Source organism: Manis javanica, chromosome 8, assembly GCF_040802235.1.
Source record: "Manis javanica isolate MJ-LG chromosome 8, MJ_LKY, whole genome shotgun sequence".
NCBI lineage: Eukaryota > Metazoa > Chordata > Mammalia > Pholidota > Manidae > Manis > Manis javanica.
In genome coordinates this window covers 90086413-90113618 of record NC_133163.1, presented here as the reverse complement: position 1 = coordinate 90113618, position 27206 = coordinate 90086413, and the positions used below count along the sequence as shown (strand labels likewise).

General features: G+C 41.0%; 1 protein-coding gene across 5 annotated transcripts in view; it reads left to right on the top strand.

Moving 5' to 3' along the window:
• GPR176 (G protein-coupled receptor 176) overlaps positions 1–27206 on the top strand; it is a 102148-nt gene that overhangs the window by 71669 nt on the left and 3273 nt on the right. For 2 of the 5 annotated variants that reach the window (XM_017667747.3, XM_073211621.1), the window contains exons 2-3: positions 23133–23324; positions 26502–26660. In XM_017667747.3, coding sequence (XP_017523236.3) covers positions 23239–23324; positions 26502–26660 — 245 coding nt within the window. In that variant the 5' untranslated portion in view covers positions 23133–23238. Of the gene's footprint in view, positions 1–23071; positions 23325–26501; positions 26661–27206 lie in introns of all 5 variants that reach the window. The other 3 variants (XM_017667746.3, XM_017667744.3, XM_017667745.3) reach the window with 2 other exon arrangements.

The following is a 27206-nucleotide window of genomic DNA, read 5'->3' as shown; positions in this document are numbered from 1 at the left end:
TCCCTTCTTGTTGGTTTGTAGCCTTTTCCTGGGAGAATAGCGACCTCTAGTGGCTTGTGCTGGGCAGCTGTGCGCAGACAGGGCTTCTGCTTCCTGCCCAGTTGCTTTGGGGTTTATCTCCACTGTTGCTGTGGGCTTGGCCTGGCTGGGGCTGTTCCTCCAAAATGGTGGAGCCCCGTTAGAGGGGGAGCAGCCAGGAGACTATTTATCTCCGTAAGGGGCCTCTGTGCTCCCTGCTGCCCAGGGGGTTAGAGTGCCCAGAGATCCCCAGATTCCCTGCTTCTGGTCTAAGTGACCTGTCCTGCCCCTTTAAGATTTCCAAAAAGCACTCTCCAAACCAAAACAACAACAGCAACAATGAGAGAGGGAACAGAAAGGAAAAAAAAAAGAAAAAACACGCGATTTTGTTTTTTTTTCCTCAGGTGCCGGTCCCAGGCACCCGCGCACTGGTCCTGCTGCCCTGTCTCCCTAGCACCAGGGTTCCTGTCCTTTCAAGGCTTCCAAAAAGCACCCACCCACCGGTCCCGCAGGGAAGGAACGCTCAATATTCTTTGTCCTCAGGCACTGGTCCCACGCACCCGCTCACCAGTCCTGCCGCCCTGCCTCCCTAGCACCGGGGTCCCTGTCCCTTCAAGGCTTCCAAAAAGCACTTGGCAAAAAGAGAGAAAAAAAAGGGGAAAAACGCGCGATTTCTTCCGTCCTCAGGTGCTGGTCTCAGGCACCCACCCACCGGTCCCACAGGGAAAAATGCGGGATATTCTTTGTCCTCAGGTGCCGGTCCCAGGCACCCGCTCACCAGTCCCGCCGCCCTGCCTCCCTAGCACCGGGGTCCCTGTCCCTTTTAGGCTTCCAAAAAGCACTCGCAGAAAAGAGAAAAAAAAAAGGGGAAAAACGCGCGATTTCCTCTGTCCTCAAGTGCCGGTCTCAGGCACCCGCCCACCGGTCCCGCAGGGAAAAACGGGGGATATTCTTTGTCCTCAGGCGCCGGTCCCAGCCACCCGCTCACCAGACCCGCCACCGTGCCTCCCTAGCACTGGGGTCCCCGTCCCTTCAAGGCTTCCAAAAAGCGCTTGCCAAAAAGTGAAGAAAAAAAAAAAGGGGGAAAAACGCGCGACCTCCTCCGTCCTCAGGCACCGGTCTCAGGCACCCGCCCCCAGGTCTCGCAGGGAGAAACGCGGGATATTCTTTGTCCTCCGGCGCTGTTCCCAGGCACCTCCTCACCGGTCCCGCCACCCTGCCTCCCCAGCAACGGGGGCCCGTCCCTCTAAGGCTTCCAAAAAGCGCTCGCCAAAAAAAAAAAACTGCTCCGGTTTCTCTCCACCCGCCGGGAGCCGGGGGGAGGGGCGCTCGGGTCCCGCCGGGCTGGGGCTTGTATCTTACCCCCTTCACAAGGCGCTGGGTTCTTGCAGGTGTGGATGTGGTCTGGATGTTGTCCTGTGTCCTGTGGTCTCTATTTTAGGAAGATTTTTCTTTGTTATATTTTCATAGCTCTATGTGTTTTTGGGAGGAGATTTCCACTGCTCTACTCACGCCGCCATCTTGGCTCCCGCCCTGATGTCTAATATTTTAAAAATAATATCTACACCAGGGAAAGATTTATTGCATTATAAATCCAGACCTCTTAGCTGAGAATCTGCCTTTTTTCCCCTACCTCAGAAGGAGCTACACTTATGTTACAATCTTTTGCAGGAGCAGAGAATGCCACTGATCTGTCAATCATCTGGTATGTTCAGACTCCAGATGTGGTCTAACTTGCAGAATGTGATTCTGGGAGTTGCTCTTTGATTCACTGTAACTGGGGTTGAGCTGGGGTTCTTCTGAAGGGTCTGTTTCCGTTGGTGGCAACTTTCATGTTGGCAGTGTTGTGTGGGGTGGCAGTGGTGGACAATAAAATCTCTGAATATCAAGTCCCTAGGTTAGTCTAAATGGCCTAAACTAAGGATAATAAAAATTAATGATTTACAAGAATAAATTTTTTTCTTGAGTATTAATTATCTTTTAAATACATACACGTGAGGCCATTTTGTTTGGGCTTTTGTCCCTTACTTGTAGGGCACCAGCCCTCTTCAAATTCTTCTCAACTCATGTTTCTCTAAGATTCAGATAAGTCATTTCATACATGCTCCCAAAAGTGTGGATGCCTGTGTGATGGCCTCATTTATTTCTTTTTCCATCTCAACTGATTCCACACCTGCTGGTGGTGCCTTCTTCATTTAAGTTGAATCTCCTCCATATTTTCTTCTTGGCTGAGCTTACTTCCTTCTCCCTAGTTCTCTGGAATTTGTCTATTTTCATCTCCCTGTATTCAAGGCACTGGCTAAAGAGTCTCATAAAGTCCCCACATTTTTTTTCTTGAACAAAGGGACTTGGGCAGTGGCTATGGGGCTGGAGTCCTAATGTAGAGTGGTCCAAAATCCTATAATATATGGTGAGTCAGGAGTACCATATCTCACTCAGATGATAAGAGTATGAACAGAACACATGGAAGTGACAACATGTGTTCTGGAGGTAATGTGATCTGGTAGGGAGCTGATAGCTCTGATTTTCACCCACCCAGCCCAGAATGGCAGACATGTAGCACTGTCATAATTAAGCCTATGTAATTAGGATGCTTTCACAGACATTTGCTTAAGTTAACCTTAGTAGAAAGTAAATTATAATCTTCTCATAGAAAATAATTCCACAATGACTGTCTTCAGTATCACAATAATCACTGTTTAGAAAGTATCATAGAAAATAATTCCACAGTGGCTGTCTTCAGTATCACAATATATCTCTGTTTAAAAAAGTGTGTACTTTCTAAAAAGAAAATCTGTATTTGTCTCTGGTATCAAATATTTATTATATATTTATTAAGTTTTAATAAATAACATCTATTAAATAAAAACATCAAATTATGTTATTTATAACAAATTAATTATTATATAAATAAAGCAGTTTATACTTTATTTGAAGCAGCTTAATTTAAACCAAATCAAGCTCATCTAAAACCTGTGAAGGTTCTGAACAGACTACTTTATCCACTATACTGGAGATTATGTCATAGTCCAGACCTACTTAGATTATTGCAGATGGAAACAAATCTTCTACAAGAGCTGGTTCTGCCCAAGGAGTTTGGCTGGAACCACCAGATTCAGCACAGCCACTCATTACGTGGTTGATGTCTCCTGGGGACTGCCTTAGACGTGCCTTAAGTGTCGAGACTTGGTGACAGTATGGATTATTTTGCTTATTCATTTGTTGTGTTTTTTTTGCATAATTATTTATTTTTATAGTTTTATATATTCATTGTTTATCCTGTACTTGATAATATTATGGCTGTTGTTGGGCTAGGATAATCATTCTGCTAAAACAGAAGAACAAATGTAAACATTTACCCCAAAATGTCAATAATAGGGAGGTACTAAAATGTCTCTGGGAATACAGAGTATGAAAAATCTTCCCCTTCAGTCTTTCTTTATATTTTATAAAAAGAAGTACCTTCTGAAGGATCTGCTCAAAGTAAAGTGGTGAGTGTTGGTGACAGCAGCAGAATTTGGATGTTCTCAGTAGTCTTTCCATAATAGTAGAAACCCTGATTTTTAGATGGGCATATGGCTTCCCAGAGTAATAACAAGCTTAGTAAATGGCAGTCAGTGAGGTCATGTGACCAATGCAAAGCATCACAGGCTAGCTCCCTGGAATTTTCCTTAAAGACAGTTGATACCTGCTTCCCTTTCTGCAGCTTCTGCATCCCTCTTGCCTTACTGCCTGAAATACAGATGTGTTCAGTCAAGCTTTAATTGCCACCTTGGACTATGAGGATGGGGGCCCTTATATTTGGGGTGGAGGAACAGTGAACTGGAAAGATGTTGAGAATTTTGTGGGACAAAACCCCTATAACCAGCCCTGGACTGTCTCTGGATTTTTATGACACAGAAAGACATCTTTGTGTCTTAAGTTATTAGTTTTTATTTAACCAAATCTAATTTTAAGAGATACAATGACACAACCCTTTAGAAAGGGAGATTTCATAACCTTTCCTGGGAGCTTTTTATAGGGCTTAATCATCCTGTAGGATAAAATACTCCTTTTTATTTTTAAAAATGTATCTTTGATGTACTTTATTCCTATTTTGTTCAAATCTCTGAAAATGGGAAAAAATTGGTTGACTTCTTCCTCATTACAAATTTTAGAACTTTATTTTATTTTATGGAAAATTTTCATAATTAGACTATTTTTTAAGTAAGAGGATTGGCTGTACAAGGCTTGGGGTTCTAATTATGCTTGTGATTTTGTTAGGCAGAAATACAGACATGAACTGGATGGAAAGAGAGTAGAGCCCACCAAGAACAACTCAGGAGTTAATTAAATGAAACCAGAGAGCCAGAAATGACTCACAGAGTTAATTAGATGAGGCCACAGGGCCAGGATTGACTCAAAATGTCCAGACACTCCCCCAGATAAAAAAATAATTCCCCAGATAAGAAACATCAGAGCACAGACACCCCCCTGAGATAAAAACAATGTCCCAGATGAGAAACTTCAGAGCACAGGCACAGCACACATCAGAACAAGCCCATGTCTTCAATTTTCCAATCAGATCAGGCGTCCAAGGCCAAGAATTGCCAGTCAGGAATTCCTCAGCCCTGCCAAAAGTCCTATAAAAGAAGCCTCAGAATAGGCAGTTGGGGCCTGTCAGGCACTGGGGCCCGCTCTGTTACAGAGCGGTAATAAAACTTGCTTTGCCTTCAGGTTTCATTGTACCTGACTTCTCTGCAACTCCAATCCAAGTTCCTTCCCAACAGTTTGTTATTAGTGGATTAAGGCAAACTTGTGCTTAGTGAAATGAACAAGCTGTTTGCTGAACTGTGAAAGGAGACAGATAATTAAGTTACACTATAATATCTGGGGAGAATCAGTAGAAAATGGGCTTTCCCTATGTGAGTCAAGGAAAGAAAAAGAGAAAGAATATCTTCACATCAAATCACTTCATGTGTTTAATTGCTGCCATTTTAAGGCTTCCTGGGAAGCAGAAGGCTCATCCCACTGAAGGAGCAATGTCAGATTCCTCTGGTGCATGAAATTGGGGCCTGGGTCTGAGATGCCAGACACATTTCTGTGCCAGCTGTCTTTCTATTCTGACGTATTCAGGGGACAGCATTCCCTGCAAAACAGTTGCTAAGAGCAACCTTTCAGGGAAATGTAATTATATACATATTAAGACTGCCTTCCTTTCTGTGCCCCACCCTCTCAAGTATACACTGATTGACTCACTTTTTTTTTTAAAAAAAAGCTTTATTGAGATAAAATTCATTTATCATACAATTCATCCCTTTAGAGTGTACAAACCAGTAGTTTTTATCGTATTTAGAATTGTGCAGCCATCACCATGATTAGTTTTAGAAAATTTTCATGACTCCCAAAAGAAACTTTGTACTCATTGTCATCCCTGTGCCCCCACCCCCACCCAGTCCTTTCCTCCCACCAGCCCTAAGCAACTACTCATCTACTTTCTGTCCCTAAGAACTTTCCTATTCTGGACATATTATACAAATGGAATTGTATAATATGTGGGCTTTTGTGAATGGCTTCTTCATTTAGTGTATGTTTTTGAGGTTCATGCATATTGTAGCAGGTATCAGAACTTCATTCTTATATGGTGAATAATATTGCATTGTATGGACATACCACATTATCTTTGTTCATCAGTTATGAATATTTGAGTTGTTTACATTTTTTGGCCCCTTTTTTGCTGCTATGAACATTGTGTACAAGTTCTTGTGTAGAGCTATGTTTTCATTAAGTATTCATTGTTTCTCTGCCCAGAGAGACCATGACTCAGGAATGGGTCAGCTTTGTCCATGAGGGGATTATTAAAGTCTTTCTGTTGGAGCTGTAATGCCAGATCAGGTGAGGTGTGCAAAGTGCAAATAAACTCAAAACAATTAACAAATACATTTTATAACAGGGAAAGCAGTGAAAACAATCCCATTATATAGATTTGGCTTAAGTAGCTATTCTCATTTTAATTTTTGACCAGAGTCTGTCAAGTAACATATGTTCTCAAGTCCTTTCTGAGTAAGTCCTGAGCTCACCCTCCATCCTAGGATGGGTCACTTTTCCCTGTAGTCACCTGAGACCTCACTCTGCACAGCTTTCCTAGATTCTACCTGCAAGCATTGGTTATGGTTGTACACTCCGTACTTCCAGTACCCACATCTCACCCAGAGCTTTGGCGTTCTCTCTGAACTCTAAGCTCCTTACCCATTGTCAAGTTGTTTCATAGGTCCATCCTGCAGAGTTGACATATTTCAGCATCAGGGGCTGGTCCCTGTTTGCAGCTCAGGAGTTGTGTTGTTAGGCATGGTCTCTTCTTGTGCCCTCCATGGGGTGTGGTGCATGTATCCTAGGCTTGGGCTTGCCTGCGGCTGAATTCCAGCTCCACACTTTTTATTTCTATACAGTTGGTCAAGTCACTTAGCCTCTCAGTGCCTCGGTTTCCTCAAGTGTAGCATGGGGTTAAATAGTATCTATCTCATGGCTCTCAGGGTTCTTACAGATCTCACATGATGTATGTAAATTCTTAGGTTGGTAGAAGGTGCTCACTAAATGCTGGCAGGTGGTATCATTCTTCTAGGGTAAGCACACTGTCTCTGCTTCCAGTCCAATACTCCAGCCTGGACGACCAGGCCCCACACCACATGGGGGAGGGGTTTTGCTTTATAATCATCCAGGCAGAAGAGCCTCCACCTTCGGGCTGGCCTGGTAGTGGAAGCAGTTTGGTTGCCTGGGAGGCCGGCCAGTGCCCCTGTAAGCTCCTAATTGATTTTCCTGTTCTTTACAACAAGGGCAAGTGTTTTCATTTTATGGGAGCAGAGGGAAATCACACTTTTATGATTACTTGTTCCCCCCCACTCCAGCTAATTACAAGAAACCATGTCTGACACCTTCGATCCCTGCCACTCCTCCAGCAAAGTCAGCAGCCCCCTTGAGGTCCCTGTGGCTGCGCTCCCAGCTGGCCCAGGGCTACCTGCAGGCTCATGCTCACCCACAGAGAACCAGGTAGAAACTGGAGAGGCATCCCAGCCAGCACTGGCCTCAGGCAAAGACAGGTTCCTGAGCTCCATCAGCCCCTCCTCTCTTTCTTTGTCTCCCCCTCTCTTCTGGTTCTCCTTCCATGACAAGGTGGCCAGCGAGATGCATGTCAGGCCAGGAGCCCAAGGCCTTTTCTTCCACCTTCCCTGCATAGACACTGCCTGTCTTAGTTAAGGATGTTCTTCCAGTCCGCTGTCACTGCTGGGGAGCAAGCCAAACACTATTTTACACCCCTGCTCTCCAGGTGTTAAGGGCCCCCAAACTACTTCAGGAATAGTTGCATTTTAACAACAGACTTTTTGCATTAGAAAAATTAACCCCTAAGGGTGACATTTTCAGCATCGTACCAGGCTGGCTAGAAGTAGAGTCGTGTGTGTGTGTGTGTGTGTGTGTGTGTGTGTTTATGTGAAGAAACATATATTTCCTTTCATTTCTTTAGTTTAAAACCAAGTTATACCCATTTATTATGCCATCCCCCAATTCCACTTTACTTGGAGTAGTCAGTGTTGACAGTTTGGGATGTATCTTTCCACATATTTCTCCGTGTTCCTATGGAGACATACCACAATTTATCCTAATAATGGATATTCAGGTTGTTTTCAATTTTGGGGTCACTGTCAACAATCCTTCCACAAATGCATTTGAACATACAACCTTATTTACTAATTCTTTTATTGGGAGGATAGTTTTACAAAAGGAGGACTGCTCAAAAAGAAAAGAAAAGCAGGTGACTTTTCAGATGTCTATACCAATCTACTTGCCCATCAAAAACATACAAAGATGTTCATATCTCCATGTCCTTTAACACTAGATCTTATAAATTTTATTTATTTTTGCCAAACAATGGAAAATGTTTTCTCCTTTTAATTTTAATTTTAATTTTTATTATTCCTTTAGGGTATACTGCGTGAGTGGTCAGGGTTCTTTCTTGTAGGCTGACCTAATGGCATCTCTTGGGCTGCTTTCAGGCCTTGCTGGCTTCAGTTTTCTCCAGGCAAGAGATGAAGAAGCAGCTTCAGTAAGCATGATTGATTTTAATCATAGAAGCTGCTGTGTACTGCTGTATTTAAAACTATCAAAGAGATGAATTTCATGTAAATGCCATTGGAGAGGTTACAGAAATGAGGAGGAAAGAATGATAATGTGTGTGCTCCGATGCCGTGGGGGATCTGGTGTCACCCAGCTCTCTGCAGTGGTCACCCTGTGGGTGTGCCGCCTTGCCCTGGCCTGCTCTCTGCTGAACATGCAGAAGCCCCCTGCAGGAGGGGAGGACCTTCCAGTGGCCAGCACTGTGGCTTTAGAGAGAGAGGCAGGTGGAGCAGTAAGGACTTCCCAGAGCGAGCTGCTTCCCAGCCTTCTTCAACCTTGCTATGGAGTTCCCCTTTCCTGAGATTTTTCTTGCTCTGAAGCACCCCTGTCCTGTTTACCCCAGCTGTGGGAACCTCTCAGCCCTTTTGCAGAAGTGTACCCCTTTTCAGTGTCCTCTGTTGAATGGTGAGTGGATTTTTCTAACAGTGACTTTCCGTCTGTGCTCTGGCCAGCACCTTCAGTTCCCTCATTTCCTGTTCTGCTGTGGCTTATTCAGACTGGATGTCTCTTGGAGCAGAGTTGTACCACAGTCCTGGGACTTGTTGTGGTTTGTAGCTTTCCTCTGAGGCACAAGGTTTCCCCCTTTTCCCCTCTCTGCCACTCTGTCCTCCTTACCCATCATCCTGTGGACAGGCACCCTGGTGCAGTGCATACTAACACTCTCCTGGGGGTGCTTTCCCCCATGGAGGCAGTGAACATGACCTGGGAAAAGAGCCCCAAGGCAGGTGGGTCTGCCCAACCCAAGGAGGTCTGTCACTGAGCTTACAGTGGACTAGAGCAGTGTCCAAACCAAACCAGCTGATTTCCTTCCAGAAATGTTATGCATTCATTCTGAAAAGCACATGCCCTACAAATGAAGCCTCATGGAGAACTGTGCAGAGGAGCTACCCCTCTGGGTCTTCATATAACTTCTCACCCAAGGTTTAGCAAAAGTCAGTGGGAAGTGATAGCACTTGCTGCAGGCAGGAATTTTGGAGGAAAAGTTCTATGCATATGGCTGGTGGAAACGAGAAATCAACATCACAGAAACAAAAACACCAGAAAATAATATATATGTACTTATGACAGTGTATGTATATGCACACACACATATATATACACATGCATGTATATATGTATTTATATATACATTTATATTTATATACGTGTATCTTAATATATACACAAAGTGAATGCCAGTTTGGGGGACAAAGGCTGAATAAATTGATATTCACACCATGCAACAGGGAGATTTTCCTACTGTGAATTGTGCATGTATAATAAAATTCTGTGTTCACAAAATAATGACGAAACAACATATTCTGTAAATACAGCATATATGTTTATATATGATTAAGTAATGAAAATGGAGAAAGCTGTGGTTACCTGAGACAATGGTGTCCACAGAGAACAGCATGAGCAAATGATATACCATTTACTTAAAGTTACATATATGCACAAAGAGATCTATTAAAAGATGATGACCTGAATATTAATCATGTTCATCCTAAGGTGGTGGGATTTCAGATGATTTTTCTGTCTTTCTATAATTTTCTGAACCATTTGAATTTATAACAGTGAATATGTGTTAGTTTAAAAAAGACTTAGTAAAAAACTAACACTGTTTTCATTGTGAAAGCAGGGAGGTAGAGGAAGGCAATGAAAAGCTTGTGAATTGTAGCTCAGAATCTAACTTCTGGGCTCACCTGAAACTTGGGGTCTAAATAGGATGCTACATGACCAGCAAGCAGAGAACTAGTGGGATAAGCAACCCTGTGTTCATTTCTTTTTCCATTTATTAATTTTTTCTGTCAACAGAAAATAACTTAGCATTGATAATTACCAGGCGCCACTCTAGGTGTTAGGACTATGGTGTTAGAAATATATAGTAATAATGTATATAATGGAGATGTGGCCCCTGCCCTCATAAAGCTCATGATTTAGTGGAGATTTGCCCATATGGTGAACTAATTCCCAGTATAATAGGTGCTGCAAACAAGAAATAATTCACATGATGAGAAATACTGAGAGGGCCTGCTTTGAGTTGGAGGTGGTAGTGATTAGGGAAGGTTTCTTTGAAGATTTGAAAAATGATTTAGAGAACTTAGAAAACTTAGAGAAGATGGGGGGAGGGCAGAAGGGACATTTGCATGAAGGCCTTTGGGCAGAGGAGAGCTTTAAGTTTTAAGGATTCAACAGAAGGTCTATAGGAGCTTCTGCACCCCCTTGCCCATAGCACTATTCTTAGGGAGCACTGTTCACACTCCAAGTCATAGACTTGTATCTATTACAGTTAAACTACAGATGGCAGTAAAGGGGCAGCTATTCTGATTCTCACAAGAACTAGTTGGTGGGGCAGGATAGACTTTTGGATTTCTTTATGAACAGGGTGAGAGCAATAGAAGTTTTCAAGAGGGGAAATGATGTTCTAATTGCTTTAACAATGATCATTTTCTACAATGGATCATAGTGGAGGAGGGGGAGATTTGGGAAAGGTAAAAAGGTTGGTTTTGGACATGTTAAGTTTGAGATACTTGTGAGAGTCCTAAGTGGAGATGTTGGGTGGGCATATGGATATCTGGTTGGCATTAGATGTCTGCGTCTAGACATTTAGATAAGAGGTAAGGTGGACCAGTAAACATGGGAAACATGGGTGGCACAATTAAAATTGGAGAAAGAATGTCAACAGTCTGAAATGGTCTGGGGTGGGGGTGGGGAGGGCTGAGACGGAGTCCTGACGTGGGAGAAGAAGACAGCAAAAGATACTGAGAAGTGGCCAAAGAAGGAGAACCAGGAGAGTGTACTGTAGACACAGGTGTTATTGGCAATTCCCAATGTCCAGCCAGGAGCTGAATCAAGGCCTCTGAATGATCTCTGCCGTCCCATAGCTCCCGTTTCCAGGATTAGTGACTGATGTGCCCTGACTATGGCTTTATGTTCTTTCAAATATCCACTTATCGGGGCAGATCAGGACAAATCACATTTTGCCAGTTGAGTAGCTGCATTTTCTGATTTCATTAATTATACTGCTGAGAGAAAGAGGCAAGCTGGTAGACTTATTTTGAGGACTGTTGATTGGGTTTTGATTTTCATTATACTTCTGAGAAAGTCAAGAGAGAATAAGCAGGAGATTTACCCTCAGGAGTTAACGGTTGCATCTAGGAGAAAAATTTAAAGGATTTTTATTTATTTATTTTATTTCTTAAAGGAAGGGTAAGTAAAGTCTAACATTCTGAAGAAAGCTTATTTTCTGGTTGTTCAGTGAGTACTATGACACCTTTTGTGAATTCTAGAAATATCTCACTAATTACATGATGATCAGTTAAAGAGTTAAAAATAATCATACTCATATATATAGTTATTTTAACACTATGGTTGAGGCAGTGTTTGGCACTTTTCATACATTATCTCATTTAATACAACAACCCTGGTCAGTAAATTTTGTCATCTCCATTCTGTAGCTGAGAGAAAGAAGACAGAGTCTATGCAATGTGTCTTAAGTGGCAGACCTGAATACATAACAGCTTCACACAACAGACATGTACTATTTCACAGTCTTTGTGAGATCAGGAATTTTACAGCATGTTCCACTGCATGTTTTTGGCTCAGGGTCTTATAAGGTTGCAGTCAGGATGTTGGCTAGAGTTGCAGTCACCTGAGGACCTGAGTGGGGCTGGCGGATCTCCTTCCACGTTGGCTCACTCACATGGCTATTGGCAGGAGGCTTCAGTTCCTCACCACATGGATCTCTCCATAGGAGTGTTTGAGATTCTTTAAGGTGTGTCACTTGGCTTTCCCCAGAGCAAGCACCTCAGAAGAGATTAAGATGGAAGTGGCAGTGTTTTTTACAACCTAACCTTGGAAGTTTCACTGTCACTTCTGCTATGTCCACACTGACCCTATTCCTTGGGGGATACATCTACAAAGGGACATGAATACCAGGAAGCAGTGACCATTGGCCATCTTGGAGGCTGCTTACTCCAAGAGGGGGCCTTAGGATACTGCCTTTCTAAAAGTCTTAACAATTAGCAAAGAACTCTTTTCTCTGTACAAAACTTATGTAGTCTTATCTGGAAACAAGAATGGTATAGATGATTCTTTCAGGTTCCTTCCATCCATATGAGCATATAAAGTTTATTTGGTGGTGTTGATTACCTTCTTATTCCTATTAATTTCAGAGTTTTTTTATTAGAAAAAAGACAATTTAAAATGTTGCAGCATGTCACTATTGCCTTGATCATTGCAAATATGCTCACTTTAATTCCCTTACTTGGTATAATATTAACATTTGCTGGTTCATATTTATTAGCCAGTGTTGTACCTTCAGCTATGGTGTTTGCATGCTTAAACCTTGGTAAGAATAACATCAGGGGCAAGACTAATGGAAACTGGAGCTTAATGAAAGTGAACGAATTTCATATTTTATTTATTTATTTCATCCATATTGAGTCAGTGACATTGATTGCACTATGAAACCCAGTAATTTACAAACCCAGAAAGTGAAAAATTGGTATTTCACAGGACAGAAATTTCTTCCCTCTGCCTTTTGTTTCTTAATGGGAAAATAAGAGGTCATATCTACTCATTGATCTTTGTGCTTTAAACAAGCTAATAGCATTTCATGCTGGTTTTATTTTGAACCAGAAGGAAAATTACATGGTAAATAACTCAGTATTCAAATCAACCAATATTAGAGGAAAAAATGGAGGAACTGGAAGCTGATTATTCATGAAAGGCTAAAATGTTAGGAGAATTCTCCGTCTTTTTTTATCTGTGTCACTGTGGTCACCGTAATCATGAATCCTGGATTCCTAGGACATGATATAAAGCAAAGAAACCTCTGTCCAGTTTTCAGCAATATGACTAATGAAGATGCAGGCACAGAAGGCTTGGGTTGCCTTAAATAGTCATTGGAAAATGCACATACAAAATAGGGCTTGGCATGGGAGATAAGTGTAATTGCAATTTTCTCCCTATTATTTTGCTCTCTTCTCTCTCTCTCCATCCTCTGCTACTATTTGAGGGAGACAGAAGAGGAACAGAGAGAAAGGATTTGATTTCTGGAAGGTGTTATTTCTGCTCACCAATATGCACCTCATTTTAAGTACTTTCAGAATCATGACACACTGCAAGGCCCTTTAATACAGCCTACCAGTTTAGTTCTTGCCTCACAAGGAACCATATCCAAGTTCAGGGTCTAGACTGCAGTTGTCTCAGTTATCAAGTTTCTTCTTTGCTACCCGTGTGCCAGTCTCCTATTTTTCTTACTTTACCCCACTTCCTCCTTCCTACAGAGCTCTTGGCTTCTAGATTTTTATCTGAGCATTTATTCCATTTTCTTATGTTGTTGGTTGGTCCTGGTGGGCTGTGTGCAGTAATTCATCTTTTCAATGCCTCTTGTGTTCTGTTCTCAATGTTTCTGTGACTTTAAGACCCATCACTTCCTTCCAGAGCCTTCCTTGCCTTGGCCGTCTGTCTTTGACCATGTCTGGATTTGGCTGCTTCCGGCTCTTGTCCCATCTGCTGCTGTGGCTCTCCTCCTGCCAGCTCCTCACTCTATAAACACGCCCCTGTTGCTAACCTTCCTGGCAGAGATGGGAGACAGTGGGGAAGGAAGCATGGGAAGTCTATTCCAGAGCAAATTTAACCCCTCCAGTAGTGGGAGAGTGACCCAAAACTTGTTAGGAGAGTAAGTATGCTATTCTTTGTTCCTCACCCTCTAGCCTCTCCCCTTTCTCGTGCCTCTCTTCCCAAACTCAGCTAAAGACAAAGGAATGGCATTTTCAACTTTTAATTAATATCACTGTCAGATTGTGCCAGATCATAAGTAATAAGTGACTCCTGTGTACAGAATCTTATTTCTCCATCTCACATCAGCCATTCTGAGTCCCTGTGGACTGAAGCAGGATTGGACTCCCTTTCCTTTCCTAATCTTCTAATTATTTTACCCTTGTGTTCTTTGGAATTATTTCCAGCATAATTTTCCCTTTCAGACTGCATAATTACAGTTACTGGAACTGAGCGAGTGGGAGACGAGAGTACATGAGTATTCTGTGTATGTTCACTAGACTAATTATAGTATGGCGTGATGTATCATTGTTGAATGCATCTCCCCCGAGCTGCTCTGACACTGTGTTGGCAGTGGGGAAGTAGTAAACATTCAGCTTGTTGATCAAGGGCAGTTGCCATCAGTAGATGTACCTACAAAATTGAGTACACAGAAAAAAAATTTCTGTTAATTATGGTAAAGCAATATCAAACATGAAGCTTTATTTATTCATTTATTTAGGTATTTATGAAGCAACTCCTAATGTAAAACTGTGAGTAGTGCACATGAGGGTCACCAGAATTTTCAGACAATGTTCTTTTCAGTCTTCATAATCTTATAATATTTTAGGGGAGAAATAACTCCTCTAGGCTAAATGCAGTATGAATGGTCCAGAAGATATGAACCCTGCCTTCAAAGATGATATGAGCAACTTAATTAGGCAAGGACTTCCTAGTGAGATAGCCTATGTCATAGATATTTAGGACAGTGAACTACTTCACCTGGAATGGCTTATTTGGATGCAGACCCAAGGGGAGCATGCTTAGTGGCATTAGGTAATTTGTTTCCTCCTCTTCTCTGGATGCTTTCTCCATACATCTGTAGAGGTGGGAGCAGAGCCTCTTGGTTACTAAAGGGTTTCCACCATCACAATTAGCTGGGCCAAATAATATGGAGATTCTTGGCATAGCTTTTCAGGGAATAATATACCTTTCAGGCAGGTTAATAGACATAATGTGAGAGATCAGAGAGTGAGGTATTTTGTGAAGCTATGAAATTTTTCTAGTTGGTGTATATGGAAAAAATTTGAGTAGTTGAAGAAGGAAGAAGAGTTAAACAACTTCAGACTTGAACTGTGTCTTCTTACCTTATGCATCTCTGTGTATCTTGCTGTATGTTAAGAGATGTGAAAGACTGACCTTATTCCATGGGATTTGTGACTTCCACTAGAGAGCCCTGATGGCTATGGTCACTGGGATCTTTTCCCTTAGTTGTGCCATACAGTGTACCTTACCTTGTGGGACACCTAAAGCATGTGTATATTTGTTGTAGACTCACCTAAAATGCTGCGTGTGGCCTCACAGTTGCTTAATGGAAGAGGTTATTCATGGAGGGTCTTTATGTGTTCTTATGTATAACAAAAGTGAATCTTGTTAGTATTTTACCTAAGTTATTTATTGGGAACAAGTATTCTAAGGAGAAACCATCCAAGGTTAGATAGGAGATACATATTTCATAAGATGCTTTTCATTCAAAGTAATTATCTAAAATTCACCATGAATTTCAATAAACTTACTACATAGCTTCTTTCTGCTAATTCGATTCCTGATTAATTTGAACCTCCTGTATCATTTCAGGAAAAACTCCGGAATCAAATTAATTGTAACTAAAAGAACATAATTTTCTCATGCTAATAGCGATCGGCTTAAACAGAGTTGGGCAGATATTAGATAGCTGAGTTACAGAAAATTGACACTTGATTAGTGAGGAAGAGGATTACATTTTTAGAATAGGAGGAAGAGCAAATCGTATTGAAAACTACCAGACACAGCTCTCTGGCCACAAGCTGGTTTTTCCCTCACATTCTTGTTGATGGCCATGATTCTTTTGATACCAGTGCAAAAAAGCTACTTAACCCCTAGCCAGTGCTGATTCTCTAGGTAGATGGGATATTTACCCACATAGATGAAAGAGAAAGTTTGTTTGTTGGTTTGTTTGTTTTTTTAAGAAATCAGAATAAAATAGAATCCTTTTAGAATGATTTAAACTTTCCTTTGGGAGAGTGGACTTTAAAACTCAACTTTTGGTGTTTGCTACCCCCAGATCTTCAGGGCTTAACAGGGTCTGTTTTGAGCCCTCCAGGTACCATTTACCTTCTGCATGCTGAGTTCTTATTCCCCCTTGTCTTTCCTCCTGCATGCTCTCCCTTACCCTCTACTGTCTTTCTTAGGAAAGGGAGTTCCTGTAAGGGTTTTGCCTGGGCAACAGATTTCAGGGTTTAGAGAAAAACATAGATTTGACCCTTAGATTCCCAGGCTCACTCCATTCCATCATGATGTTGCAGCCTCAGGTAGTGAGTGTTAAGACAGCCAGAGGCCATATTGTAAAGGGTATTTCATGATGTTGAGAAGTTTGGATTTATTTTTTTCTTAATGGCAGTAGAGAACTATTGAATACTTCTTTAAAAATGGATATAATTAATTTCACACTTGTTTTTTGGCTTTTTAAATTAAAAAAAATTTTTTTTTTACCAACTCATAACAAATCTGTGTCATAATGAAACTACATCTGAATCATACCTAAGTAAAATGGAGTAAGGCCCTCAGATATTCAGGGACACTTTTACTTTCTAGTGATGGTGGTAGGATGAAATAGTTTTTCCCCCCATTTTGATTAAAATCTTAATTGCTCATTCTCTGAGCCTGCATACACAAGGGTGCTTAGTGGCTATCTACTAGGAAGACAGTGAGTAATGATTACTGTTTTTAAGACTTTTGTTTAACGAACTAGTTATAATCATTATTTTATAGTATATCCTTGGCCAGATAGTAGTAACATTTTTCTTCATTATGATATAAATAATCTCTTGATTGGGCTGAGGCATTGACTTTGTTTTGGAGGAATGTTGAGGAGCAATAATTACATTGAAGAAAGAAAACAGCTAAAAACCAAACACAATTTTCAGTTGTTTCTAGTTCCCTACATATATTTTTTCTTGCTTCAATATGTATGTGCATAGAAATACTTATTATTCATTTTCATCTGATATACTTAAAGACTTTCTATGTGTAGTTTTTTAGTAATCCTTATTTTAATGCCTATAATATTTCATCAAGTTGTACCATAGGTTTACATATCTGTTGTCTTTTTAGTGAATACTTAGGTTTTTAGCTCTTTGCTACTATAAATAGCATTGTAATTAGCATCTTTTTGCATAACTCTTTTATTCTGTTCAACTGATTTTTTAGGATGAATTTACAGGAGTGAAAAAACTGTGTAAAAGAATATGTTTTTTTTTTATTCTTAATAATGAATCGTTGCTTCCAAAAATTCACATTTTTCTTTATTGGATGATGTATAAATGAAATTCATTCTCAAATTTCTTAGATTCCATACATGTTCTTTAGCACCTTGAAGTTCTAAAAGGCTCTCAGGATATAATTGTTAGTTAATACTTGAATGATTACCAGCATTGTCTTAAACTCATTTTTATGGATTTGGTCTTTGTAATAACTATTTTACATATTATTACTGTTGCTACCCTCATTTACAAAAATGAGGTAACTGAGGCTTAGCAAAGTTAAATAATTTGGCAAAGATTACACAGCTGGTAAAGGATTTCTTACTCAAGCCTGTGCCCTGAATAATCTTTTGGTGGTTTCAAGCTGTTTAGATAATTGAATTTAAAACATTATCAGGCAGCCATCATTACTTTGAGATTTTTTTCATTTTTCTTAACGAAACCATGCCAAGATCATTGATTCCTTTTTTGATTTCCTTAACCCTTTGTGGTTTTTAATTCACTCTGGTGCTCTATTAAGATGTTTCACATTTGTGTATGGATGCAAATTTCTGTAGGGTATTTGGCATATTTTATAATAGGCTTGCTGGATTCTAAAAGCAGGGCTCTATTAGGAGAAGAGACGTCCTTGACCTGAGCCTTGTATGTGATTTGAGTCCAGGCTGGGAATTCCAGGAAGGAGCAGGTCTCAGAGCGGCTCCTGCCCTCCTTGTTAGGAAGACAAGGCTTTAGTGAAGCCACCGAATCCAGATGAGAGCTGGAGGTGGGAGACAAGTTGCATGTCCCACAGGCCTGTGGAGAGAGCTATGAGTTGCCTCAACTTCCCAGACGCCACGGTCCCAGGCACCCATCCTGATCACTGAGACAGTCTGCTGTGACTGTCAGCGCAGCACCACCCAGGAGGTCTCCACGGCATACACCTGTGTGGTACTTCTGTGGCAGACCCAGTTCCCCTTGGAACCCAGAGCCTAGCCGGTGCTGCCTCATTTCTCACTCCCGATCACTCCCAAGTCCTTCTGGTGAGCTGTCCTCTTCTATCTTCTCTGTCTGCAGCTCCAGATTTGTTTTCCTCTGACCCAGACTCTCACTCGCTCTGTCAGACCTTTCCTTAGTGCCCTCTGGAAGCTTTGAGCAACTAATGATAATAGTAACAAAGAACACTTAATATAGCACATATTATGCACAAGAAGCTGTTCTAAATGCTGTACATACATTACTTGTATTGACTCATTTAATCCTCACAATGCACTTAGGATGTAGGCATTGGTATTATGACCACTTTACAAATGATGAAACTGAGGCAAAGAGAAGTTAATTCACCCATCACACAGCTTCTAAGTGGTGGAGCTGGGACTTGAATTCAGAAGTAAGGTTTCAGAGTCTGTGCTGTTAGTCATTAAAACATCCTGCCTCTCCCTAGGATAAAAATTTCCCTACACCCTTAACTTTTCTCAGAATGGTCCTTCAATCACATTGTCTTTTATTTGTGTATAAAAATGCAACAAAGTGTGCTTGGCTAGTCACTTGGAACACTTCTACAACCAGGGAAGCTTACTACAGGAAAACAACCCCCACAAACCAGGAGCTCATAATTGAACATTAAGAACCATTTGAGGAAAACCGTAAGGGAGAACCAGTAGACACATTAAGGGAGAACCAATGCCAAAATTAACACTTCTAGAACTAGACACAATGGAATAGTCTAGAAGAAAATATAAGCATTTAAAACATGATTACAGATTAAAGAAGGAATAGAAGCCTTAGTGAAATAACCGTACAGTGGGAATCAAGAAAAGGCAGTGTCTTGGCAGTGGGTTTCAGCCCTGGGCAAGTTCACTATGGATTCAGTGAGACCGAGGAATGACAATGGAACGTTCTTGGGGTGAAAGGTTTATTACCCGGCTTGTTCTCCTGGCAATAGGTCAAGCACTAGAATCATGTCTGCATCCAACAGTCTGCAGATCTGTAATCCTCCTTGATCTCTGCCTCTGCCCAGAGTACTGGGCAGAGCTCTCTATATAGTGACTCAGTCAATAATAGCTTATTGCCTGTGGGTGTGGAAGCAGTAGCCTAGCAGCAGGCCCCTAGTTTAGGGTCAGGTGAGGATCCTCTCCATAGGAACTTCCATTTGCCCCACAGGCAGTTTAAAGGAGATCCTCAGATTTCTTAAAGTTCAGAGCTCAAGAAACTAAAAAAAATATGATTATATTATTTCCAGATGAACTGAGAATTGATCAAATGGAAGGTAGACCTGAGAAATATCACCCAGTTGTCAGAAAGAGGACAAATTGCTGGAAAATATGAATGAGAAGTTAAGAGAGATAACCAGCAGAATGAGGTCTAATGTGAATCTAATAAGCATTCCAAAGGAAGATAATAAAGAGAAAGAGGGTAGGACAAAATTCAAAGAGGCAGTGGATGAAAATTTTCTAGAAATAAGGAAAACATAAATCTTAGGATTGGGAAAACATGCAAAATTTCAACGATTTTAGTGAGACTGCAGAACTTCTAGGAAGCATATGCAGGAACCTACTCTCTCATACGCTTTTTGTAGAAGGTTGTTAAGCAATATGTAGGTAAAAATGTGTAAGCCTTTTTTGCCCCAGAAATTCTGTTTCCAAGAATTCAGCCTTAGTAAATAATCAGTTCAGTTCCCAAAGATTTATATATGTAAGGATGTTGAGCTCAGCATTGTATATAAGAGATAAATTGGAAACAGCTTTGAAAAACTCACCAATATGCAATAGATTAAATAAATTAAGTTATACTGTAAAAGCACTGTTGCCTTTATGTAGCTGTTAAGATGATGATATAGATCTATTTTTACTTATGGTGACAAGATCTAGTTAAAAAGCTGTGTGCATAGGTTACTCCCACTGGCATAAATAAAAATCTGTTTCGGTAGAAAGAAGTTGGGAAGGATAAGTACTTAAAGCTTATAGTTGGTTATCACTGGGTGGATAACTTTTACCTTCATTATACTTTTATGCATTGTCTGAATTAAAAAAATTAAGTACTTGTTATCTTGATAATCATAAGAAAAAATAAGATGCTTCACTTAGAAAACAAACCTGAACTCAAAATGGTGTCCTGATGTTCTAGACCTCCAAGTAATTAGAGCTCTCAACCCTGGTGGCCAAGGTATGAACTGTACTACACAGTAGCCAAGACTAGCCCTGAGAGCAAGACTCTTGGGTTGCATTCTCTTTTGTTCCATCTTGCTTTCTCCTTCCCTGGGCAGCTTTCAGTTAAATAATAAAATATTTCAATTTTTTCTCTTTTCTTTGTTAAACAAAATATACGGCCCCAATGTACTTTATGGCTACTGCATGAATGACCTCATTTTTAAAAATGGAAATAAGTAGATTAAGTTAATTAAAATCATTCTATCCTTTCTGTTTGGCCAATGACAGTGAGCAGCTGGGAGAGATATAGTGAGTCAAGGACCATTGATAATAAAAAAATAGGTCAAAGGTTGTCACCCTTTCTTGTGTTTCTCCTCTGGTAGGAAAAGCTGTGTGTGCAGCTGTAGCTCATCCTGGTCTGCAGGCCATGTAAGAAGCTGAGCAGAAGACCAGCCTCACGGGGATATTGTGTTGGAAGAGAGGCTCTTGACAGTGAGTCATGTCAACATGTGAGGCACAGAGGCAGCTCCTTTCGGTGACTGGCTGCAGCCCTGAACCCTGCAGTCCCCTTCCCTGGCACTGTCTCTCTCCTTCTGAGTGAGGCTGAGCTGTCGGCCCATTAGAGGGCATTCTCTGAGCATGTGCACAGGAGGTAACAGGGTTCTCGGGTCAGTACTGATGGACCAGAGGGGCCTGGCTCTCTCACCGGTAAAAGCTCCACCTGTGAAATAGGCTGTCCTGCAGACCTGAAGATTTGGTCCCTTAAGAATCTGGTGGCAGGGCGTATAGACTCTGTTAAGGAGTGCTATTTCGGAAACTTTCATCTGGGGGTCAACTGTATCTGGGGTTCTTGTTATAAAATGCAGGTTCCCAGTTCCACACTGTCTTGCCAATGGGTTTCAGCCCCGGGCAAGTTCACTATGGATTCATTGTGTCCAAAGAAAATGACAGTAAAATGTTCTTGTGGTGAAAGGGTTTATTTCCTTACTTGTTCTCCTGGCGGTAGGTCGAGTACTAGCATCTCTGCCTCCGCCTAGAGCACTTGGCTGAGCTCTCTATATAGCGCAATAATAGCTTATTGCGTATGGGTGTGGAAGCAGTAGCCTAGCAACTAGCCAGTTACTTCATCAAGTGGTTTACGTTCAGTGAGAATCCTGGCCGTAGGAATCCCAATTCCCCCCACCCTCCACACCTATTAGCTTAATTCAGTATGTCTCAGATAATAATTCTGATTCATACTGAGGTCTGGCACCTACTGGCTTACACTAATCTCACATGCTGTACATACTACAGCTGGAGTTATCTATCTGCAGGGACTTTTGATTATTGTTTGTCTCATTTTACTAATTTATTCATTTAACAAATATTTATCAAATGCCTATTCTGTGCCAGATATTGAACAAGGCAGTGGAGTTATAACAGTGAACAAGGTTGACCCAGTGTTTGGACTTATGATATGGAGGGGAAACAAGTAAACAAATTAATAATTGTGGTAAAAACCATGATGGCCATAACTGGTTATTATCACAGAGGAAGGAGAGTGTTTGAAATAAAAAACTGGTGAGCGAATGCCTCTTTGAGGAGGCAGCAATTACATTAAGACCTAGATTAAAAGGAATCAGACATACGAGGAGCATGCTAGGCAGTGTAAAAAACTGGTGCAAAATCACCAAGATAGAATCAATCTTGATCCTGTTTCAAGAACAGAAAAAAAGGCCAGAGTGGCTGATGCCCCAGCAAGCCAAGGGAAGAGAGGAGTGAAATTAGGAAGGCGGCACCAGATCATGTAAGCTCTTGAGGATTGAGGGGAGGCATAGCCAACTGAGAGGGGATGGGGAACCAGGGAACAGAGTGTGGAATGGAGAGGAGATGCCTGGTTTGAGACATGAATGTGGGTGTCATCAGCATTTTGATGGAAGGCCATGTGAATGGGTAGTCTAACCTTGGGAGCAACCGAAGGGAGAGAATAGAGAAGGGCCTGGTAATGAACAGTAGGAGCTGCCAGGAGGTTGGAGAGGTGGGAGGGTAGGTGGACAAACTGTAGTCAGTGGAAGCCACAAGATGAGAATGATCAAAGAGAGACAGTCAAAAGTGTCATTGCCATGAAGGGTCTAGAACAGCATAGCCCATCAGTAGCTGCCAGCTGCATGTGACTACTGGGTACTTGAAACATGACTCGTGCAAACTGAAATGTGCTGTAAGTGTAAATTAAAATGTACTTCATGTACAGCTCAAATTAATAAAATGTTATATGTCAGTTACATTTCAGTTTTTAAAAATGAACAGTAAGTTAACATTTTACCTGCTTTTTACTTTTTAAAAAGATGGCTACTAGAAGAATTTTAATTGCATGCATGGCTTGAATCCCATTTCTATTGCAGTTTGACAATATGGAGGTCATTCACAAAATGGTAAGAGTAGACTGCCTGAGATTAAGTAATACCTAGAAAAGTGTTTATACTCAGATGAGACTGAATTATCATCATCATCATATTATTATATGCCTACAATTAAATAATAAAATTCACCATTAAAAATTCTTCTAGACTTTTTAATGTGTATATAAGTGATTTAGTAATATCACATATATTGACAATGTAATGTGTAAGGCCTTAAATACTTTGAAATCAACTTTCAACTGTGGTTTTTCAATCTTTTTTTAACCTCTATTTTCTCTGTCCCTTTTTGTCTTTCTTTTTATTTAAAATTTTATTTATTTGCACATTTGGCTAGGAAACTTCATGGTGTTATGGTCAACTTGCCGCACAACCGTGTTCAAATCTGTCACCAACAGGTTCATTAAAAACCTGGCCTGCTCTGGGATCTGTGCCAGCCTAGTCTGCGTGCCCTTTGACATCATCCTCAGCGCCAGTCCTGGCTGTTGCTGGTGGATCTACACCATGCTCTTCTGCAAGGTCGTCAAATTTTTGCACAAAGTCTTCTGCTCTGTGACTATCCTCAGCTTCCCTGCCATTGCCTTGGACAGGTAAGATCATGTGGCCAGGGGCACAACTAGTTTTTTCAGGGTATTGGAATTAGCATCACAAAGCAAATGGTGAATAGCTGGTGTTCCTCACCCTGCTTGATAGTGTGTTTGTGGTCAATGGAAAGAGAATGAATGTCTAAAACACATGCCTGGCAGAAGGCAGGCTGATTGAATGGTAGCTCAGAAAATAGGATTATTGAGAGAAGATGAGGTTTTGTGGGGGTGACCTCATGAGGGCACCAGGGCAGAGCTGGATCAGGGTATAGTTTCAGCTTGGTTGAAATGGGTGGTGTTTGCATTACAATTTGAAGTAGATTGCTCATCTGATTGCTAACTCTGCAATTAGGGCTTTTTGATGTAGGATGAAAACATTTCTGGAAGAATAAGGGAACAATTCAGTAGTAATGTAACCGAAGATTAGGTAGCCCAGTAAGATCTGATCAGATAACACCAGAATTCCTTTCGAAGATTCATTTCCAAGGCTGCGTTGTGGTGGTGGTGATTTCTCTTCTCATCGTCTTTAAAAAATAGTCATTTGGAAATGAATCTTATGTCTTAGTCACTGCCATCATATATAACTTGATCGAGTTTATTGAAAGTCAAGTGTAAGAATCTCAGTATTCAACAGCTTATTGCCTTTTCCCTTTGAATACAGTTTTAGATAATAATACGTTTGAGACAATTTAATTAAATAAGCGAACAAGAATTGAAAAGTATTTTGTGCCCATGAGTACTTTTGATTTCAAGATACACAGAGAGAAAAGTGTAGAAGGGAAAGTTCTGGCTCTTCTGAATTTATCCCCTATGATTAATTTGACTACATTCTAGGTGAGCTTGGAACTTTGAAACTCTTTGTTCATTCAAAACATACTCAATATTTTAATGACCTATGAATTGCAGAACCAACCTGTGGAGTCACTTCAGCCTCTCAGGCCTGGAGCCTTGATTTCATCAGCTGCCCAGTGTCATCTGTGTGGAAGGACACAGAGTCACATAAAACCCTGAGCCTACTAGGAGAAGTTGCTGGCTTTGTGGTAAAGAGAGGGGACTCTGGAGCCCATGGTCTGGTTTTAGGTTCTATCGACCATTCTCACTGGGCAGCTTTAGCGAAGCCTTTCTGTGTGTAAGTTTCCTCAGTGGTAAGAAGAATTAAGTGTATCATTTATGCCTGTGCTTGAATGGGTCACACCAGTATTTGTGTCTTTCTCTAGGCTTCGCTTCTGATTGGCACATTCTTCCTTAGATATATTGCTGCAGTCATTTTATCATCAGATTGTGCTGGGAGCCACTCCAGCTCTTTGGAAGTTTCTCACTAGAAACTCGTCGTCCACGGGGCAGACGAGGCAGGTGACAAATCTAAGTGACATAAGCTGGGTTGGGGTTGTGTCTGTCCTCTTGTAGCTTAGGGGTCAGTAATAAAGCAGATGCAACTACTAGTTGCTTTGTGGATATCTAAACTCAGTAGGCAGAACTTTCTATTTTCCTAGAAAAGAAATCAAAAGTATAGATCTGACTTATTATTTTTAAATGTTGGCAATTAATTTTCATTCAAAAAGTATTTGGCGGGCCACTCATCTCGTCAGCACGCTGAATATGCACAGCACGATGCCAGTTTGCCATGCCTGCTTTAAAGTGACTTTGTGTTTCTCTGTCATGTTCAGCAAGAGGTCTTTGAATAGCTGGAAAGCACCATTGCACAGCACTAGAATGTAACAGTGGGAAGTCAGTTTACACCCTGGTGGTGCTCTAATGCATTTTGTGCCAAAGCACTCTGTGTTCATGGCGGGTGTCCTTCCAGCTGTGCCTTGTACTACCTGCTTGCTGAGGTCTTCAGTCCACATTATGCACTTTTCTTTCCTGAGTTCTAAAAAACAGTTTTATTGATATATAATTTACCTGTCATAAAATTCATGTGAGTGTACACGTCCATAAATTTAATATAGTTAGAGCTGGTGCAGCCCTCACTGTAGCTGACTTTCAGAATTCTTCCATCACCCTGAAAAGAAACCTCCCACTCATTTACAGACACTGCCCCTTTCCCCCAGACCCACGTGACCACTGATCTATTTTCCATCTTTATATGTTTGCTTCTTTGGGGGACATGTCGTGAAAGTGGAATCATACAATTTGTGTTCTTTTATGTCTGGCTTCTTTCACTCAGCATAATGTTTTCAAGGTTCATCCATTTTGCAGCATGTGTCAGCACTTAATTCCTTGTCCCCCACCCAGTTCTACTGAAATATAATTGATATACAGCCCTGTGTAAGTTTAATGTCTACAGCATAATGACTTACACTGTGAAATGATTACCACAATTAGTAACGTCCATCATCTTCTATGGATACAAAAACAGTTTTTTTTCCTGTGATCAGAACTCTCAGGATCTACTCTCTTAACAACTTCTTTCTTTTTTATTGCCAAACAATATTCTATTGTCTGGATATACCATATGTTGTTTATCCACTTTCTGGTTGATGAACATTTGGGGTGTTTCCATTTTTGGCTATTGTGAATAATGCTACTATGAATCCTGGAAGTTTTTAAAGCATAGCTTTCAATAAAGTGAGAACACATTATTTTCAACAGTTTGCTTTATACCTGGAAGCAATGCAGTAATCCCTGGGTTACTTCTGGGCCTTAGTCTTAGACAGGGAAATATGCAAACAATAAGAAACCCTAAATTTCATTCTAGCAGAAAATCTGTTGTATTTTTGCCATCATTTTTAAAAAAGGTAAACAAGTCCTTTCAATAGTACAATAGGTTGGCAATTAGTATTCATGAAGTGAAGGGAAGGCAATCCTTTCTCTCACCTTTTTCTTAGATATTTCTTTCATGGCGTCGATTTAGCAAATTAATTGGAAGGCCACCTACACTTCTGACATCATCTTCTAGAGATGTACACACTAACAAAATTATTTACAATTAGTCTGTGTCCTTGTATTGTATTCTATTTACCAATACATAATGAAAGCAGAAATGAATGGAAGCCTGGGTTTTCTAGTGAGCAAATGGAAATTGGAGACCGTGTACTCCAGGCATGTATTCATGTATGTGTGCGGGGCCTTCACATTGGATTGATAAAAGTTGTGATTAGAAAAGTTAATCTGTATTCATTAGAGAAGAAAATTGAGAGCATGAATAACTTGTGCATTTCTTTCTCTTTTTTCCTCTCCCAGAATTAGGTCTAGAAGCACATTTCACTGCGCTTCATTCATCTCTGATCACCCATGGTCATGTTGTGTTTGCATCGTATTTCCTTCCATCTGGAACATGCTTCCCCAGCTTGTCCCCTGCCAGACTCTACCACAGTGCCATCTTCTCTTGACATTTCCCAGGTGCTCCCTTTCCTGTACCTCCTTTGGCCATACCTCCAGTAGAGCCATCATCTCCTTGTTTATAATTGCTCCTCTGTCTGCCTTTTTTCCTAATGAGTTTAGAAACATTCCTCTGTGTCTTTTCATTTTTGTAATCCAGTGCCGGGCAGTGTCCTTGGTGCACAGGTGGTGCTCCAAAATCTTTGTAACAGGAAGGCATGCATGCTTACCTGGCTCCATGAGTGAATGAATGCTGATAGGACTAAGGTCAACTCCAGCATTAGCTGCTTTCAGAGATGTGGGCCGAACTGATGTGAAGAGAAACCCATGTCTGATGGCTAGTGGCAGCCCTTTCATGACATATGTAGACCTATAAGATTATTCAGTTCTCCAAATCACTGGTGATATTGAAGATTTTTTTGGTCTAGTGATGCTTCTGTTTTACATCAACACCTCAAAACTTAAGATCTGGCTTCCTCATACCCCCCAGTGGTTCCCTCTGTCTTAGAATAAAAGAACTTGACCCTTTGGTTCCTCTCTCCTGCTTTAGATAATGTAGATCTCCCT